Source organism: Anabrus simplex, chromosome 1, assembly GCF_040414725.1.
Source record: "Anabrus simplex isolate iqAnaSimp1 chromosome 1, ASM4041472v1, whole genome shotgun sequence".
NCBI lineage: Eukaryota > Metazoa > Arthropoda > Insecta > Orthoptera > Tettigoniidae > Anabrus > Anabrus simplex.
The window spans coordinates 1305639856-1305657895 of record NC_090265.1 but is presented as its reverse complement, the minus strand read 5'-3'; the positions used below and the strand labels follow the sequence as shown (position 1 = coordinate 1305657895).

At 37.1% G+C, this 18040-nt stretch overlaps 1 protein-coding gene across 1 annotated transcript in view; it reads left to right on the top strand.

The window, feature by feature from the left end:
* para (paralytic) overlaps positions 1-18040 on the top strand; it is a 947817-nt gene that overhangs the window by 236103 nt on the left and 693674 nt on the right. Inside the window, exon 7 of the mRNA XM_067137715.2 lies at positions 7494-7551. Within this exon, the coding sequence (XP_066993816.2) occupies positions 7494-7551 (58 nt within the window). The remainder of the gene's footprint in view (positions 1-7493; positions 7552-18040) is intronic.

Sequence of the window (18040 nt, the reverse complement as noted above, 5' to 3'; positions counted from 1 at the left end):
GTTTAGTCAGTTATTAAAATTCAGAACTACTAATACTGTTGTTTGTCCAACCCTTGTCCCGTTTCCCTACGGGGTCGGGTATGAGGTGAGATGAATTTGTCGTGGTGGTTTTTTATGACCGGATGCCCTTCCTGACGTCAACCTCATCAGAGGAGTTAATGAGAGATGAAATGAATAACGTGATATATGATAGTAGGGAGAGGGTGAAACCCGGTGCCGGCACATAGCCTACTCCTGTCGAATAGCACCAAGGGGTCTGCTCAAGGCTTAACGTCCCCATCCGACGGATGAATCACCATCAACAGCGTCATATGCCCTCACTCCATATGAGCACTGCGGAGAGGTTTGGAATTTAATCCAGGCTTTTGGCACGCAATCTAGTGATTAGAAATTGTATACCACCACCTCCCCTACCCTGCCGGCCAACATTCTGATGGTGAAATTTTTTTCGACCAACGGGACTCGAACCGGCTAACCTCGGTGTTAGATCGTTTTTAGACTTCAGCGCCTTAACGATCATGGCCACCAGGCGGGCTTTCAGAACTACTAATACTAACCAGTCTATATTCTTTAATCATAAAAAAAGTTAATTATGATAAAAATCGTTATTTGGGATCGGGAGTATACAGACTCAAATGTACTCAGTGTAATTTTTCATATGTTGGACAGACTGGGAGAAGTTTTATGACAAGATACATGGAACATGTTAACGCGGAAAAACATAGGAAATACTCAGCGATGAGTTTGCATATGAGGGAGACTGGTCACAGATTTGAATCCATAGAGAAAGACTTAGCGATAATTAGAAACATACAAAAAGGGAGAATGCTGAACAAATTAGAAAGTTTATACATCTATTTAGATCAGACTTACAATAAGCAACAGAATCTTAATGAAACCACGGACAATAAAACTATGTTACATGAATTAATGCCGAAATTATTAAAGTCAGTTAGTTCGAATAAATTTAGGATACCTAATACATTTAATTCTTCAAACTCTAATACTCCTCCCATACCCACAGATATTAGGCCTACTTCCAGCAATACAGTTGACTCTGCCCCTTTGTCAGCCTCGTCACAACTGACTCCTCCCATCCTCTCCTCCCTTCCACACTCCCCTATTCCTTCCCCTCCGAGTTCACTGCCGCCTCTGCAGCACAGTTACAACACCTGACTCAGAGCCAACAGATGGGCAGCAACCAACACAACAGTAGATAACAAATAACAACTTCCACTTACATGTAAATCCTCATCTGTTTCAATTTTATGTAAACCAAATTCTCTCCTTACGTTCAATTTCTTATTTCTTCTTTTCCTTCTCTTACAGAAAACATTATTTCTGCATCTACTGACATTTTCTGGCATGGTTTCAGCCATTTTTATTACCTACCGGTGCTAAGAGCCACTTACAATTTTTCAACAGATGCTTCTGTCTCACTTGCTGACGAATTTCATCAGCGGCCTTGGAAAGATTGTATTCATGACAATCAAGTTTATGCTTGTGTTCACGCCCTCATGTCGTTGGCTTTATATTATTACCACTTTGGTTTTCCACTAATATTTTATATGAACTGTTTTTAATTAGAATTTTAATAGAAGATGTTTTAGTCTCCGACAAGATTATGGTTTAATCATAAGACAGTTTTCCATTAGCATCTTTATATATTGTATCACTTTTCACATTTTTATGTTCTGAATTTTAATAACTGACTAAACTTTTAACTTCCACTTTTAATTTAGTTGTATTGTTGATGATTGTGTTCAGGCTGAAGATGCCCTTAATTGAGGGCGAAACATGTCTAAGAATCTATTTATGTAACCACTATAAGTGAAAATATAAGTATTGAATAGGTGGTACAAATTAAAAAACCTTTATTATTGTTGTACAGTATAGAATGCCGTTGCGAAGCATGGGTACATTTGCTAGTAATAATACTGTAGTATTAATAATAAATATGTGGAGCCTCCATGGCTCAGGCCGCAGTGCGCTGGCTGCTCACCACTGAGTTCCGTAGTTTATATTCCGGTCACTCCATGTGAGATTTGTGCTGGATAAAGCAGAGGCGGGACAGGTTTTTCTATGGGTACTCCAGTTTTCCCTGTCATCTTTCATTCCAGCAACACTCTCCAATATCATTTCATTTCATCTGTTTCATTAATCATTGCCCCAGAGGAGTGTGACAGGCTTCGGTAGCCGGCACAATTCCTATCCTTGTCGCTAGATGAGGGCTTCATTCATTCCATTCCTGACCCAGTCGGATGACTGGAAACAGGCTGCGGATTTTCATTTTCAATAATAAATGTGTCACCAGAGATCTTTTATTTGCTAACATCATATGAATGGAGTGTTATATGGACTTCTTTCCGCCCTTCAAAAATCCGAGTACGTCTGACGAGTTTAAACCAGCTATCTTGAGATTCGGACGCTGACACTCTTTCACTGATTCACAGAGGAAGCTCACGTTTCATAGATCCATTGTGACACACCATGTTAACATCCAGAAATTATTAGATCATATAAAAAGGGATGAAGACACATATAGAGAGAGGAAGATGAAAAGGAACACATAATAGGATGAACATAATGGCAGGTTTGATGCAATTTGTGTAGTGGATGCATAAACAAGCGTTAGGCAAGAGGAGGTCCAAATTAGATGGTACAAGGAAGAGAAAAGGCATGTAATTTGTATACGAGGAATAGCAAAAATGAAGCTTACGTTCGATATGCATCACCAAAGTCTTCAGTAGTCAAGAAAGAATTGGCGTATAGGATAAAATGTAGGAAACCATAAGAAACACCACTGATGTCAAAACAATACTCTCATTTATGTATATTGAGTACAGGCCGATAATAACATTATGGAAATTATGTTTCAATGAAACTATCAGTACAATAAAGAATGTTCAACATACAACCTTAATATCTAGTACAATATTCAGGTACATTTCCTTTTGCATTTTTCATCTTCCCAATATGCATGTGATAAACTCCTAAATGAAATATTTTCAAAACTATTAAAATTAAACACAAAGTTCAAAAGGGGAGGTCCTAGAAATATCCATAATGAGAGGTACCCTCCTTGAGAGGGAAATAACAAACATGAACTTGAATGATAGTTGCACTACAAAATGTACATTAATAACTACTTAGTTCCATTCTCAGAGAACGCTTTTGCATACACCAGTAATTTTTCTTACAAAACAGTATGATGGGATGCATACAGTCCAAAACTTCTGACTGAGACTGCCAAGAATAAATGTTAACACCTTGTTAAATGCAAGTTTAACTGTCATGACATAATGAAAGACTTTTCACGTGGAATGGGGACAAGTTAGCATCCATTTCATAGCACAATCGGATGTGAATGATGAGTCCATGTGTGAAATAATTTCAAAGTATAAGATAACCATACCTCATGCTTCATAGAAGTAAAATGCAGTCCTGTTGTGAAAAGAAAGTGCAGATCTGAAGACAAATACACCAGAAGAGCTTGTTCTCTCTCTAACAATCCAAAGAGCATCTCAAGGAGAGAACAACGCAAAGAGAGAGCAAGGCAACCTAAGAACCAGGAGGCAGAAAAAAAAAATGATTAGTTACCTGATAATATCTCCTAAGCTAGGAAATGTGTGCTTTTTTAATATCAGATGAGTCCTTAATTCCTTGTAATAGTACATTCACAGTGGATGAGAGAGATAATTGTATATGGTCTCATCCAACGGGGACACATTTAGCTGAAAGGCACTGGGAGACAGAACTCTGGGGATGATTTCTAAGCATTAGTAAATAACTTTATTCGTTTATGTTTTGTTTTTTTCTTTTTTTTCTCATGGACAGGCTGATATGTTTGGCAAGCTCAATATAGTTCTTGTCGAGCAGATTTCTAAGCCTGCTTATCATTGATCTCTTATATGTAGAGTAGAAGTGCATTTAGGTTGTTGGTAAAGATTGATTTTTGTGGAGTTCTGGTAATGTACATTGGGGAGAAAGTGAAGTAGGACCACTTGAGTTAGATGACTGGAAAGTATGCATTATAGGTAGGGATAGATATTTGCAGAGGAGATCTTAAGTGCTGAATTCTCTTTTAGAGAGGGTGGGACATCATTAAACATAGCCATAACAAAGCAAAGGTAGTAAAATTTTAACAGTCAAATACCATGAAATAGCACACAATTTCTAATACTCTATAGTATTAAAATCTGCTATAAGTATAGAAAAATATTATATATTGTAGAGAAAAAAGAAGAAAAAAGAGCAGTAAACAGCATAAATTTACTACGATCCAAAGTTAAATAGTATAATGATGAAAGAAAGAATAAAAATATTAGAACCATAAATTGGAATTCAGAAATCCAATATGTATATACACGTTTGAGGTGCACGAAACTGTGCCAAGAGAAACTGACATTAGGGAAGAAATTGGAAGAATGACAAATGATTGGAGCTTGTCACAGGTGTACTAGAAATTAGATTAACATACGAAGTACACGTGATAAATTAATGGAGGAAAAATAGTTCTGCTACCATTGTGATACATTAAAAGCTGTGGAAGCATCAACTTGCATTAGGCAAGTAGATGTCCAAAGTGGATGGTACAACGAAGAGAAAAGGTATGTAATTCGTATACAAGGAAAGGTGAAAATCGAGCCAAAAAGCGAGAACATAATTTTTTATACATCATTTTCCTGTGTTCAGTGGGTCTTATTGACGTAGATTCTTTCTTTGACATGTACAGTTGTTGTAGTGACGTTACCATACAACAATTTTTGTGAAAGTTACTTCTTTTTCCCCTGACCTCCTTACTTAACCATAAACGTACAACTTCATCTGTGGACTGGAAGCATAGCTTGAATTAGTAGATTTGTCAGGTGACTGCAGTATCGCTTCACTAGATTGATGGGAATCAGACTCAGGGCTGAAACTCTGATTCATAACACTTCTTGTTGCTGGCAATGGTGTGCTGTCTTATCTTTCAGATAATATAGATGGGATATCACTGCTTCTGCTATCAATTTTGCTACCTCTATTTCTCTCCAGACATCACTCTTGAGACAATGCTGGCCCCCATGGGATGATTTTCAGTTAGTTTGATCACGTTTCGATCCATCTTCTTTTCTTCCGAAGTTATTTCATGGGAAGAAGAGAAACCTTTTTCACGAAAATAGCATAATGCATACTGTAGAACATTAGCTGAATTCATGACTGCTCTCTCAAAGGAACATATGTTAACTGCCCGGTGCAGAAAGCTCAAGGTAACTCACTCGCTTCATCTGGTCACCAGGGCTGTCCACGTATTGGTATATACTAACATGTGGTATCTTATTATTAAGTTTTGGAAGTTTATGACCTAAAGAAGTACAAATTATCCAATCAAATATTCCCTAATAACTAGCTAAATATGACTGAAAGAAGGTAAAATGTAACTTACAGAATTTAGTGATAGGTAGCAAATGTGACAGTATTACTAACATTTGACGTCTGAAGTACCAAAAGGTGATTAGTGATAATACAGCTGATACATTAAACCATGCAAACTCACAAAGCTACAGTATGTTAAACTTTCAATATTCATTCATATTAAATCGTTTTACTGCCACCACTTTAACTTCACGCGCTTTTCTAAAGAGAAGTGTATAGTCAGTACTGAAGATCTCTTCACCGAACTCTTTCACATATTTTCTTAATTTTACACCTTCACTTCACATTAGTCATGATGGGCAAGAGGCCTGCAACTGGATCCATCAAGGATGAACTGGGCGAGGGAAAATATGGAATTAAAAACATGGAATACCATGTTTTCTCTTCTGAGCTAAATATATCCTGCTCAATGAGACATCCATACAGGTGTTCTTTCTCTGAATTAGGTCTCTGAAACCTGCTACCTCTCTGTTCTGGGAAAAGAAAGAAAAATATATTGTATTGTATTTATTCATGAACATAACAGGCGTTCAGCCCCAAATACATGTTCACAATAAAATAATCCAACCTAAGCCACCACGTTCACAACAATAAATAAAATAATCGTAACACAGAAGAATATAATAATAACTTAAACAATTAACTAATAAAAATAATAAAGCCCTACAAACCAACTGGCCTACGGTTGATTCCCTCGAGGAACCGTTAGCCTTATCACATAATTTAATATAAAAATATAAAATACCACTTTTCTTGACCCAATTCCTCATTGCTGGTCCCATACTACCCTACACAGAAAGGGAAAAGAAAAATCATACAATCAAATCTCAACACTGGTCTCCCTCCACACTTACCTTAAATACCACTTTTCTTTCAACACATTAATACCACTCATGTTGCAAGTTATCCTTATTTACTCGTGCTTGATCTCATTTAAAACCCAAGCCATGCTCAGCATTACATTTGCTATCGCAACCATCACTCATTACGTGTCCTTGTGCATTCAGCACATACGTCATCTTCATTGTTCTCTAGCTTACTCTCTGTCCAAACCATAACAACCAACATTCCGCAATTGCATTCCAATTCACCATACACTACATTTACCAACCCGCATTTACTCTTACAACTGGAGAGGATGGCATTCGGAGATTGACAAATCTGGAGGAGAATTATTTGTTACCACCCTACCTGACCTGCTGGAGGGTTATGTGAAGATGATGATGATCACGAACCAAGTTGATGATTACAGCACATGATCTGAGAGTACCTTCTGGATTAATTTTCTGAAGTAACTATTCAAAATAAATGTCACATGGACTTTATATTTTGTCATTAGGTAAATTTTTACTTTAGGCAAATACTTGCATATAATCTGTTGCATATGGATAATTTGTTCCACCAAATGCTACTGTCAAAATGTAAAAAATATTCAGAGTACAAGAAGGATATGATTATGACATTTGATTTAGAAAAAGACTAAGATGGTGTTAGGCTAGACAAACTGGAAATAATGCTAGATATAGCAAGTTCCAGAAGATCCCCCTTTTGGTTACCTCTTACAACATTGGGGGATATGATAGATGTATAAGAGAAGATGAGTAAGATGAAGTGAAGGTTTTGTTGGTGAAGAGAAATACTGTCTTTTTGTATTTTATGAGCCACAATGAGATGATTTTTGATTAAATATATCTGTAATGTTACTATCTATTTTCAGTTTTTTCTGAGCTTTCTAAACAAGAAACTTGCCTATGTGGAATACAGTTTTTGTTTTAATGTTATGAAAAGCTTACACTTTATTCTGAGACTTTCTTGAAAAATAGCAGTCACAAAATAACTTGGTGCAGTACTTGCTTAAACAGGTTATAGGCCTACATTGGAAAAAAGGAAGTTATCATAACGGCTGAAGAGGGAAAATGTATTAACTATATTGCACAGACAAGTCACTTATTTGAGTATTATTTTATGAAAATTAAACTGTCAAAATTGAGACAAATTATTCTTCCTTTGTGAAATGTCTTTTGTGTATTTTTATGCTTAATAATAAGCTAATAATACTTTGTTCTTTATTCCAGCCAATTGGCATGGAACAGGACCTGAATATATTTTATGCGGCAATTCTTCAGGAGCAGGGTGAGTATTCAGTAATGTACTATGTATTTGTTCTCAAAGGAAGGTCAATTAACTTTGCTGATCTTTAAATATAAAATGCCTAAGATAATAAGGTGGCTCAGATGAGTTTTACAAGCAAATATATCTTAAATGAATTGATAAAACCAAATTATTTGTCTTCCAAATGTTGTTGATGAAAGGGGCCTTCCAAACTATGATATAGGGCACTAGGAAGGAGGAGATACACTTAAGAATTTGAAATAGAACCATGATAAAGAGTTTGATATTCTGGTTTCCCTCAATCAAGTTAGCAACTTTTTTTAAAAACTTTCTTTTTAAACTTTTCTAAAATGAATTGTTGAGCAGTTATAGGGGTGTTTTCATAGTAGTAGAAAAGAGTACTAAATTAATAAGTAAATCAGTAAATATCCAGGTGCTTACATTATTTTATTAATGTTCAAAGCAGCCTCCATTATCATTTAAACACTTGACAAATCTTTTGGAAATATTTTCTCTCATATTGAACAGCATGCGAGGGCCAATAGTGCGACAAGCTTCATGCAATACCAATATAAATGGTCCGTTACTGGACATTATAAATTTTTCAAATTCTGTATGGGAATTGTTACGGTGAGTGTTGACACATTTAAACAGATATGTACTTTCGAGTGCTTGCAGCAATCACTAAGCATAAACCGACCAAGTTCGACGTAAAGTAAGCAAAGGGACTCAAGAAATACTTGCCGGTGCGGGGAGGAAGAGGACTCAGCAGAGCAATGCGCAGGGAAGGGCGTAAAGTGAGGTAACACCAATATCTAAATGTCGTGTCTAGAATAACCAGATAGCAGTGATCACATCCCAAATCAAGTGGTGATTCCAATTATGGGGCCTTTCCCCAGAGGAACTATCGCGGTAGGGACACGTGAAAAAGGGGGGGGAAAGGAGAACACTCAAGAAAACTCCCACAAGCACAAGTTTCAAAAAATGAACACATATATTAAAACAACTCCAAGAAATAACAATTGTTTACACTATAAGAATGAGAATTTCGACCATTTGATACACCATTAAAGTGGGAAATTGTACAAATTATCAACAGGTTTTCTCTCCTTTCTTTTTTTTTGTTTAGTGTACGTATCTTAAAGGGGTAATCACCAAACCACAATAGAGCTTTGGGGGGGGGGCCAAGCACGAAACCAGAATAAAATTTTATACCAATGTTCACGCGAATGCCACAAAGTAGCAAGGAATTATGGAAACAGGAACAAGAAAATTGACATTAGTTAAAAGGAATTTTTCCAGTGCTCACAAAGGCACGTGATAAAAGAACAGGCTATCCCCCTAAAACTAAGGCACACTTTTTTTTTTTTTTTTAAAGCAAGTAGACACCAGAATAATCGAAAGGCACACGCCAGATGAAATGTAAAAATTTAGCAGAGCACCAAGCTACAAATTTATTAATATGTTACTAGAGGAACGAAAGGTAGACGTAAAGAAGGAAAAATCGGGAAAGAGATTCAAGCAGGGAAAGGGGATTGACCAGGGTACGATGTCTGCTCCAAACGAGAGAAAAGTTTCCAGTACAACTGTTCAAAACTTGAAGCCCAGCACGCCTCCTCCTTCATATTCCCATCATAAAGTCAAAGTCAATAATTTGGCACCGTGAAATTTCGCTGTGTCCTGAAGGGACGATAGTTCAATATCGAAGCGTTATTCAAGCCCATATGATGAATGAGAGGGCGAAATTAAAATGAATGGTAAAATGATTACAGTAAAAGTCTGCTCACCCAACACGTAACGGAGAACCAAGTAAAGTCCAAATGCACTCGGACCAGCCGGTGCAGGGCTTGAGCTCCCACTGCCGATTACAACACCAAGTCACACCTGATCGCCGGACAGGAGAAAGCGGCGAGTATATATACACGGAGCGAAGCGAGCTCGAGAACACACTAGAACTAGGTGACGTCACGGAGATTGCGCGTGGCGGTGTAGCAGATGAAGCAGTGGTGAGACAGCATAGCAAGCAGAAGGTTCATAGAGCAGCGCAATATAGTGTGCACTAAATCAAGACGGAGAAGCAGCCATAAGGTAGGCGAAGTTGAGCTCGTAACAGAATCAACATCTATATCATGCTTCACGTATTCGATGTTTCATATCCTTTCTGGTTATAGCTGGTATAAACATGACTTTTTGTTTTATACATCCCCACAAAAATTTTCCAAGTGTGTTATATTGGATGAGCAAGGTGGCCATGTTATAGGTCCAGCACATCCAATCCACCTACCACTAAATTTCTTGTTTAACAGTTCACATGTACGTTGGGCAAAATTTGGTGGTGCACCATCCTGCTGATACCACATTTCTCTTCTCACACCGAGAGGAATGTTTTCCAAGAGGGAAGGTAATTGTGGCTTCGAAGATGTAAGGACCGTTGATAAGGTTATCAAGAATCCCACATCAAATATTCAGTGACCTATGATGCTGTAAAGGCATAACTCTGATTCATTTAGGGTTTTCATTTGCCTGGTAATGCATAATTATGCTTATTAACATGTCCAGAGTTTGAGAACCTTCCTTTACCTGAAGTATGTTTGCGAAGAATGAACCGTTCTCTGCAATCTTGTGTTATGTAATCACTCACAAGAACAACTCTAGCCTGGAAATCTCTTTGTGTTAAATCTTGATGTAAATACACATGATAAGGATGGTAATGCTGCTGTTTTAGTACTTGCTGTACTGAAGTGTGACTAACCCCATTTTCTTTGGCCACTTCACATTGACTTATCTGTGAATTTGCTTCTACAGCAGCATGAATATTTACAGCATTTTCATCATTTATTAATTTGCCTATCTCTTTCATTGTACACTGCCAATGCAATTCCTCCTGCATTTGCCTAGTACTAAAAATCATGTTTACCTTTACATCAAAAATGCCATATTGCTGTATCTGGAAGAGCCACAGTAAATAATCAACATGGCCAACTACTTACCTTGAGAGTTTACGTGGCTTTTAAACCAGAATGCTGATGGTCTTTCGTTTGTAGTTTATTTTCCTTGATGTTCATGAAGTTTACAAACTTAAATTAAAAGCTAGCACAATAGACCTAATAATCACAAAGGGCTTTAGATCAAAACACCTTGCCACCACAGTGAAAAAAGAAGCAGCAGTCATCCGTAAACACATTCCAGTACAATTAAATATAGAAAACGGTAGAAGTAGCAAATTAGAAGAAAGACGAAATATAACATTTGGCAAGACCCTGGACATGGAAAAAATTAAAGGGAAAATGAAAGAAAAAGATAAGGTTGAAAGAGCAATAAGAGCAGGAAATATTGATGAGGCCGCTACATGGCTGAAATCAACTATAATAAGTGGGGCCACCACACAAGATTCAAATAGGAAGGCGAGGCCATGGTTCGACAGAGAATGTTATGAACAAAGAAAATTGACACTGAAAACACTACATAAAACTAGAGGACAAATGGCAAGCACAACCACCGAAGAATACCAACGAGAACGAAAGAAATACAAGGACCTAATAAAAAAGAAGAAAAAGCAACACCTGGAAAAAGAACATAAGAAAATGGTAGAGGAGGCAGAAGAAGACCCCTACCGAGCTCTGAGGCCAAAAGGGCAGAAAATACAGCCAAACATACCTATGGAAACATGGATAGATCATATAAGAATAGTAATTTACTCAAAAGAAACAAGACCCATGATTAAGACACCTATGACTCCACAAGCTGATGAGATCTTCACCACGGATGAAATTGCAAAAGCGATACAGAAAATGAGGAATAACAGAGTACCAGGAGTAGATGGAATAAGAAGTGAACACTTAAAGCAGACAGCACAAGAATACTTACCGATATGGACCTCCCTTCTAAATAAATGTTTAGAATTAGGAAGTATACCAGACGAATGGAGAAAGTCAACAATCAAGCTATTATACAAGGGAAAAGGAGACACAGAGAACCCAAACACGTATAGAGGAATAGCGTTGGAATCTACATTACTGAAACTCCTAACAGGAATCCTCGCCAAAAGGCTGGCAGAGAAGCTAGAACCCCTTCTACCAGAGGAACAGTTTGGTTTTAGAAAGGGAAGGTCCACGACCCTGGCAGTAGAAAACCTGTTGGAACAAATAAAACAGACGATAGAAAGACCAAAAGGAAAACTATATGTGGTTTTTGTTGATTACTCAAAAGCCTTCGATACGGTCAACAGAAAGGTATTAATAGATAAACTGGAGGAACTAATTGGAAGAACGAGCACAACGACCCTGATATCGAATATACTGGCAGAAAACTACATACAGATAGATGATGGAATAGGCATATCTGACTGGCTGTCGCAGACGAACGGTGTCCTCCAAGGCGACCCACTCAGCCCTATCCTGTTTAATGTTCTCACGAACGATGTCACCAAAGGAATGGCAGGAACAAGCACATACGTATACGCTGATGACATAGCCATCGCAGCGACATATATAGATAAACTGCAAGTATCGCTAAACACACTATGTGAATGGGCAGAGAGAAACGGCATCCAGATAAACGAAGAGAAGACGGAATTGGTAGTATTTAGGAAAGGAGGAAGACTCACTGAAGCAGAGAACATCAAATGCAATGGCAAACTACTCAAGAGGGCTAACAATTTTAAATATCTAGGTATCACAATTCAAACAACGGGAAAGAGTTTCAGTTTACATATAAGATCTAGAGCAGTGGCGGCCACTAGGGCTATGAATGAAATCAGGAACATCACACAACTATCGATCAGCACAGCTATGGACTTGTTTAGGTTAAAGATACTACCTGTTCTGACGTATGGCCTAGAATTAGTGGCAGAATACCTCACGTACAAACAGCTGGAAGAATTGGAGCGAGTAAAGGCTAGATACCTGAAGAGAATTTTAGGAGTCCCGCAGAATGCAAGATCGAGGCTAGTGTATGAGCTTACCAGGGAGACCTTCTTAATAGAGGATCTGAGATGCGAGCTCATACTTCAAGCTAGTACCAGCTTCAAACAGCTTATACAAGATCTGCATGAGAAGAAAAACAACATACCAGAGGACTTCTATGCAACATCTGCTATGCAAGACAGGACCTGGATGGAAGCTAATCATGATATGCGACACGTGACGACGAGATTGGCGATCCATGGTTTCCACCACAAGGTGTGCTGCAACAAATTATTTCACGAACCAAATGACGAATGTGTGTGTGAGTTGTGCTTGGAATTCTGTGATAGATACCATATTGTAAAATGCAGGAATAGACAGAAATCCATCGTAGCTTATAGCAAAGGAAAGTAATGTGTATGTAATGTAAATGTAATGTAATGGTATTCTGCACGGCATGTGCGCATTTTTCAATAATAATAATAATTAAAAGCTATATAACTGCACAAATTCTTTGACATAAATATGTCTTAGATCTTGTGTAACGAAAGAGTGTCAGATTTAAAAAAAAAGTGTTATGAAAGTGTAACCTAGCAACCATGCAGGCTGTGATATAAAGTTTGGATGGATGACCAGAAAATGTTATCTAGCAACAATTCAGGCTATGTCTTATGGCTGGCAGTCATCTGAAATTAGCAACCATTGATGGATGACCCTGACCGAGAGACATATAAGATGTATTTATGGTCATTTGATTTTCCCATTAAAAAAAAAAAAAACCTTTTTATTAAAAGTTGCTTAGTTTATTGAGGGGAACTAAAATATCAAAAAGTTTTACCATGGTTCCATTTCCAGTAAAATATTGCCCACATCACAGTTTGGAAGGTGTATGCTCTCTCTCTCTCTCTCTCTCTCTCTCTCTCTAAAATCTGCTGGTCTACAGGCTGAGCAGCGGTTGCTTGGTAGGCCATGGCCCATCAGGGCTCCAGTGCCATTGGGTGAAGGGTGGTGGTGGGGGGGTGACCATAGCTGTCATTTAACAGGTTCAAAAGTATCTTTTGTTTACCTTTTATAACTGTTAAATTCTTCAGTCTACAAAAACTAATTTCGAGTGGGAAATTTATAAACTATCTGAAAAAGAAAACATATGCTAACAGTATTATACTTAAAAAAATAAGAACCAGTTTATTTAAAAGAAAATTTTTGCAGTATAATACTGTTACCATATGTTTTCTTTTCCGGGTAGTTTATAAATTTATTACTCAAAATCAGTTTCGGCAGACTGAAGAATCTAACAGTCATAAATTAACTGAAAAAAAAACTGAAGAGGGCTTTAGATATTACCAACAAAAAAAAAAAAAAAAAGTTCAGAAGGATCAAGATACAGCTTCTTAGCATTGCACTACGGGTAACAGACTCAAACATAGTTTACTGAAATGACCTCAATGGCGTCAGGTATTTTGCAGTAATTTGAAATAGAACCATGATAAGAGCTCATTGTAATTACCTATATTTCAATTACAACCCAGTCAGATGAGCTGGTTAAGTTGTATAATCTATAGTCATGGGGCACACACAGACCATGGTCAATGTACCATGTGTTTTGGTAGACTAAAATTGAAATTAACTGGATTTTCAGATTACTTAAATTTAAACCTGGTGGTAAATTTTGTAAACAAATGAAGTTACTTGAATTTAAGCAATGAATTGCAAACTCTGCAGTCATGCAAACAACGCCACGACATTCAGCAAAGTCAGGAAAGCGATTGGTGGGATTTGTTGAAGTTTTGAGTGCATTATCTGCACTGCAGTATTGGACGTCTTTGGCTACTTTCAGAATGGAGAATGAAACTCGATCTCTGTCATATTGTTTATGTTTTGAATGTATAAGTTGATTTTAACCCTCGAGTGGGCTTATTATCTTCAAGGTCATGTGAGTGTATGTTACCTCGTCTTCAGTACCTTCGAATGGACTCTTCTTGAACCACTTGTTTTAGGAAATGCAGAGTTTTTTTTGGACAGTTGACCCTCAGACCTTGGTGAATGTCTGACTGGTCCTTTAGACCGTGCACGCCTCCTCACATTATAGTAACCCAGTTAGTTGCACCATGTACGCCTCATCACAGTATGATAAGTGATATTTAGTAACAGTTTATTTAACTTTGAAATAGTTTTAAGTGATTATTTATTCTGTCTTTCTGGCCATGGACTGCCAAAGGGAAGAGGAAATAATTACAAAACTTCTCAGCAGTGTAGACAAAGATTTGCTTTCATCACATTTGCAGGAAATTGGAAGTGAGTGAAATTAGTGAGGCTCAGGATCAATCCACTATGGACACTGGTCAGAGGGAGGTAGGGACTATAAAACACCAGTTGATTTTTGAGAATAGTGATGAGTCTGATGTAGAATTCAATTCCCCTTTAGCTCTGAACGGAGAAGAGGGCAATCATACTGTGGAAATGGATGATAAGTCTGATTCCAAACAATCAGGTAATGATGAAGATGCGACTATGGGATCCAGTTATTTACCACCTCCTTTTTTCACTGGTAAGGATGGTCAAAAAATTTTGGAAAATACATGGTCCTCCTTGAACATGATGAACCTGTCATTTCGAATTAAGCCAAGTGCCTATTATAAAGCTAGTGGCTGCTATAGCAATTAATCGTATTGAAGCTTGGAACACACTATCTTTTACATGAGATATGCTAATGAAATTGTAGGCTTTATTAACCAAAGAATTGATCAAGTTTGGCCTAATTATTCCTGTGTTTGTGATACAGAAATCACAAATAAGACAGAAATCAAAGCTATTACACAGTACAACAAATCTAAACTTTTTTTCACTCTCAGAAATGAAAATATGCAATTTTAGTTAATTTGCATATGCTGATTTCAAATCTAAAGCTTGTTTTTTATGATCATGATGTTATCTGCATGATCAGCATGTCTGAAAACATGGTAATTGATATATTTTGTGTCGGAGCAATTCACTGTTGTAATGTACAGTATTATTATTTGTCTTTTGTACATGGCAGGACTTCTGAAGACAACTCATGTTAGCTTGAAAGATCTTTGGTGTGTTGATGTGACAGGAGTGGAATATTTCCAAACATGCATGAATATAAAATATTCCAAGTTCCTAGTCACAGCTCTGAGATTTGATGACATGAATACTTGAGTGGATTGAAAGAAAATGGACAAATTTGCCCCTATAAGACCTGTTTTTGAAGAATTTGTGGAAAACTTTATTGGTGCCTATGCTACAAGAGAGTACATCACTTCTACTCTGTCTGGTAGAAGTATTCCTGTGAGAATTGTAGCCTCTTTTCTTACATCCATTGGTTGATTTGAAATAAGGTATGGTCTACTCCTTTATTTGCCATAGTACACTTTGAAGTTCCAGGTGTAATATATTTTGCTGTCACTCAAAGTATGCACTTTCAAGCCATACCTGGCAGGATTATTTGGTCTTTACTGAACAAAACCACAATGTCCATGAATGAGCATTTGATTGATAGTCATAAACTGTTGAAGGCTCCAGTTATTCTGACAATTTCTTATGAATTTATTTGTCAGTTGCTTCTCTTTCTTTCCAATTAATTATATAGTTGAATCTCAGTGACTGCAATAAGAAAAGAAAGTGCTTAGCACTACATGCTGCTCTGCGAATTGTCATCCCCATGTAATTTGATGGGGGTTGTGCTGAGAAGAGTTGCACAACCTTGAGATGAGACATGCATTACGTTTAGGCTGTAAGCAGAGAGTGATGACTTTTGAATTCATTTGCAAAGTAAATCCAGTGGTAGCTCTTTGCTGTCAAAACTGCTAGTCAGAGAAAGGAAAATACCAAACTACATATAAACTCAAATTTGGTGTCTATTCTACTTGCATCCAAAAATTTACAGACTGTATTTGTTTGGTCAGTTTGTCTCTTGTAAGATAAAGAGTTCAAACAATTTTAGGGTCATGCAGCTGTGAGTTTCCATTCAGAAGATAGTAGGTTGGAACCCCACTGTCGGCAACCCTGAAGAAGGTTTTCCGTAATTTCCCATTTTCACACCAGGCAAATGGTAGGGCTGTACCTTAATTAAGGTCATGGCTGCTTCCTTCCCACTCCTAGCCCTTTCCTACCCCATCATCACCATAAGACCTGTCTTTGTCAGTGCTATGTAAAGTGTTTTTTTTCTAAGTTCAAAAAATTTGCTCATTCGTCAACAATGCAGTTTATTCAGGAAGCCTAAAGCAGTAGTTTATATGTGAATAAAATGTTGAAATGAAAGGAACATAGAAATATATATCAGAGAACAGGAAGCTAACTTAATATAAATTGATTAAATTGGTAAGTGGAGTAACTATAATCATCATCTGTCACCAACTCTGGTTTCCCAGGCGTGGCAAATAAGTGCTCTCCATCTGTTCTGATCTTTGTAAAAAAATAATTCCTGGACATCCTCTCATGTGAATCTGTTCATCACCCCCTAGTTTCCCAGGTGTGTCAAACAAGCGCTTGTCATCTGTTCTGATCTTTGTAAAATCATTCCAGGACATTATATCATGTACTGTCTGTATCCACCACCTTCTTGGCCTTCTCTGTAGTCTGTATTCTTTTGCTGTTTGATCAGAGTATTTCTGTGATTTCTTGTTTTACCCATTCTCAAGTTTTTCCACTACCACTGAAGTCTATGTTTCCCTATAAGATTGAAATTAGGAACCTTGATGCTGGTTCTTTCCTATGTACTACATTTCTGATCTTGCCTTTTCTGGCTCTGTGATTCATAATTCAGATGAATCTTATTTTTGTTGCTTGAATTCAGCTGTAATTATCCCTCCACGCCATATATGAGAACTAACATCTTAACTATAAGTGAAGATATTATACTTTTCACTGATTGAAGGAAGGACAGATGCAGCAGGTCGTTATGCTACTTAGGTTCCAGAATGGGTAAAGAAAAGAAAAAGTAAATAAATGCAATATAAATTTTAATCTTATACCAGTTGTACAGTATCATTTGAAGTAATTCCACATACTGTATATCAGATGACTATATTTGTAAGTAGTACAGGAGATATTATAAGTAGAATTTTGTAAACAATGTAAATTTATTAAGGATGAGCTGTGTGTTTAATAGAAAAAATTGTTAGCGTAAATTGTATAATATTGTATTATAGGAAAATTTTCTTCTCTTGTTAATTTAATATTTAGTGCTTGACAATAATGTATTTTAGTGTACCATTTGCCACCGAGGTAGACACCTCATTTGCAAATAAAGAGATTTTGATTTGATTTGATTTGATTTTTAACCAGGAAAACTAGTAGAAAGAGCCAGCTGTACTTCAAGCTGGCTCAGTCAACTAGAAAAAGAAACTCAGGATAGTAAGGAATTTCAAATTACCCAATTGCAACAGTCAAGTTTTAGGGAGGAAGGGGGTCTGAGATTGCTCTTGGTAAACTGTCAAAGTGTAGTAAATAAACATTTAAAATTTGGTACATTGATGGAATCTTATGAGACTGATGTGGTGATAGGAGTGGAATCGTGGTTGAAAGAAGGGGTGGGTAATAGAGAAGTATTTCCAGAAGGGTACACAGTCTATCGTAGAGACCGA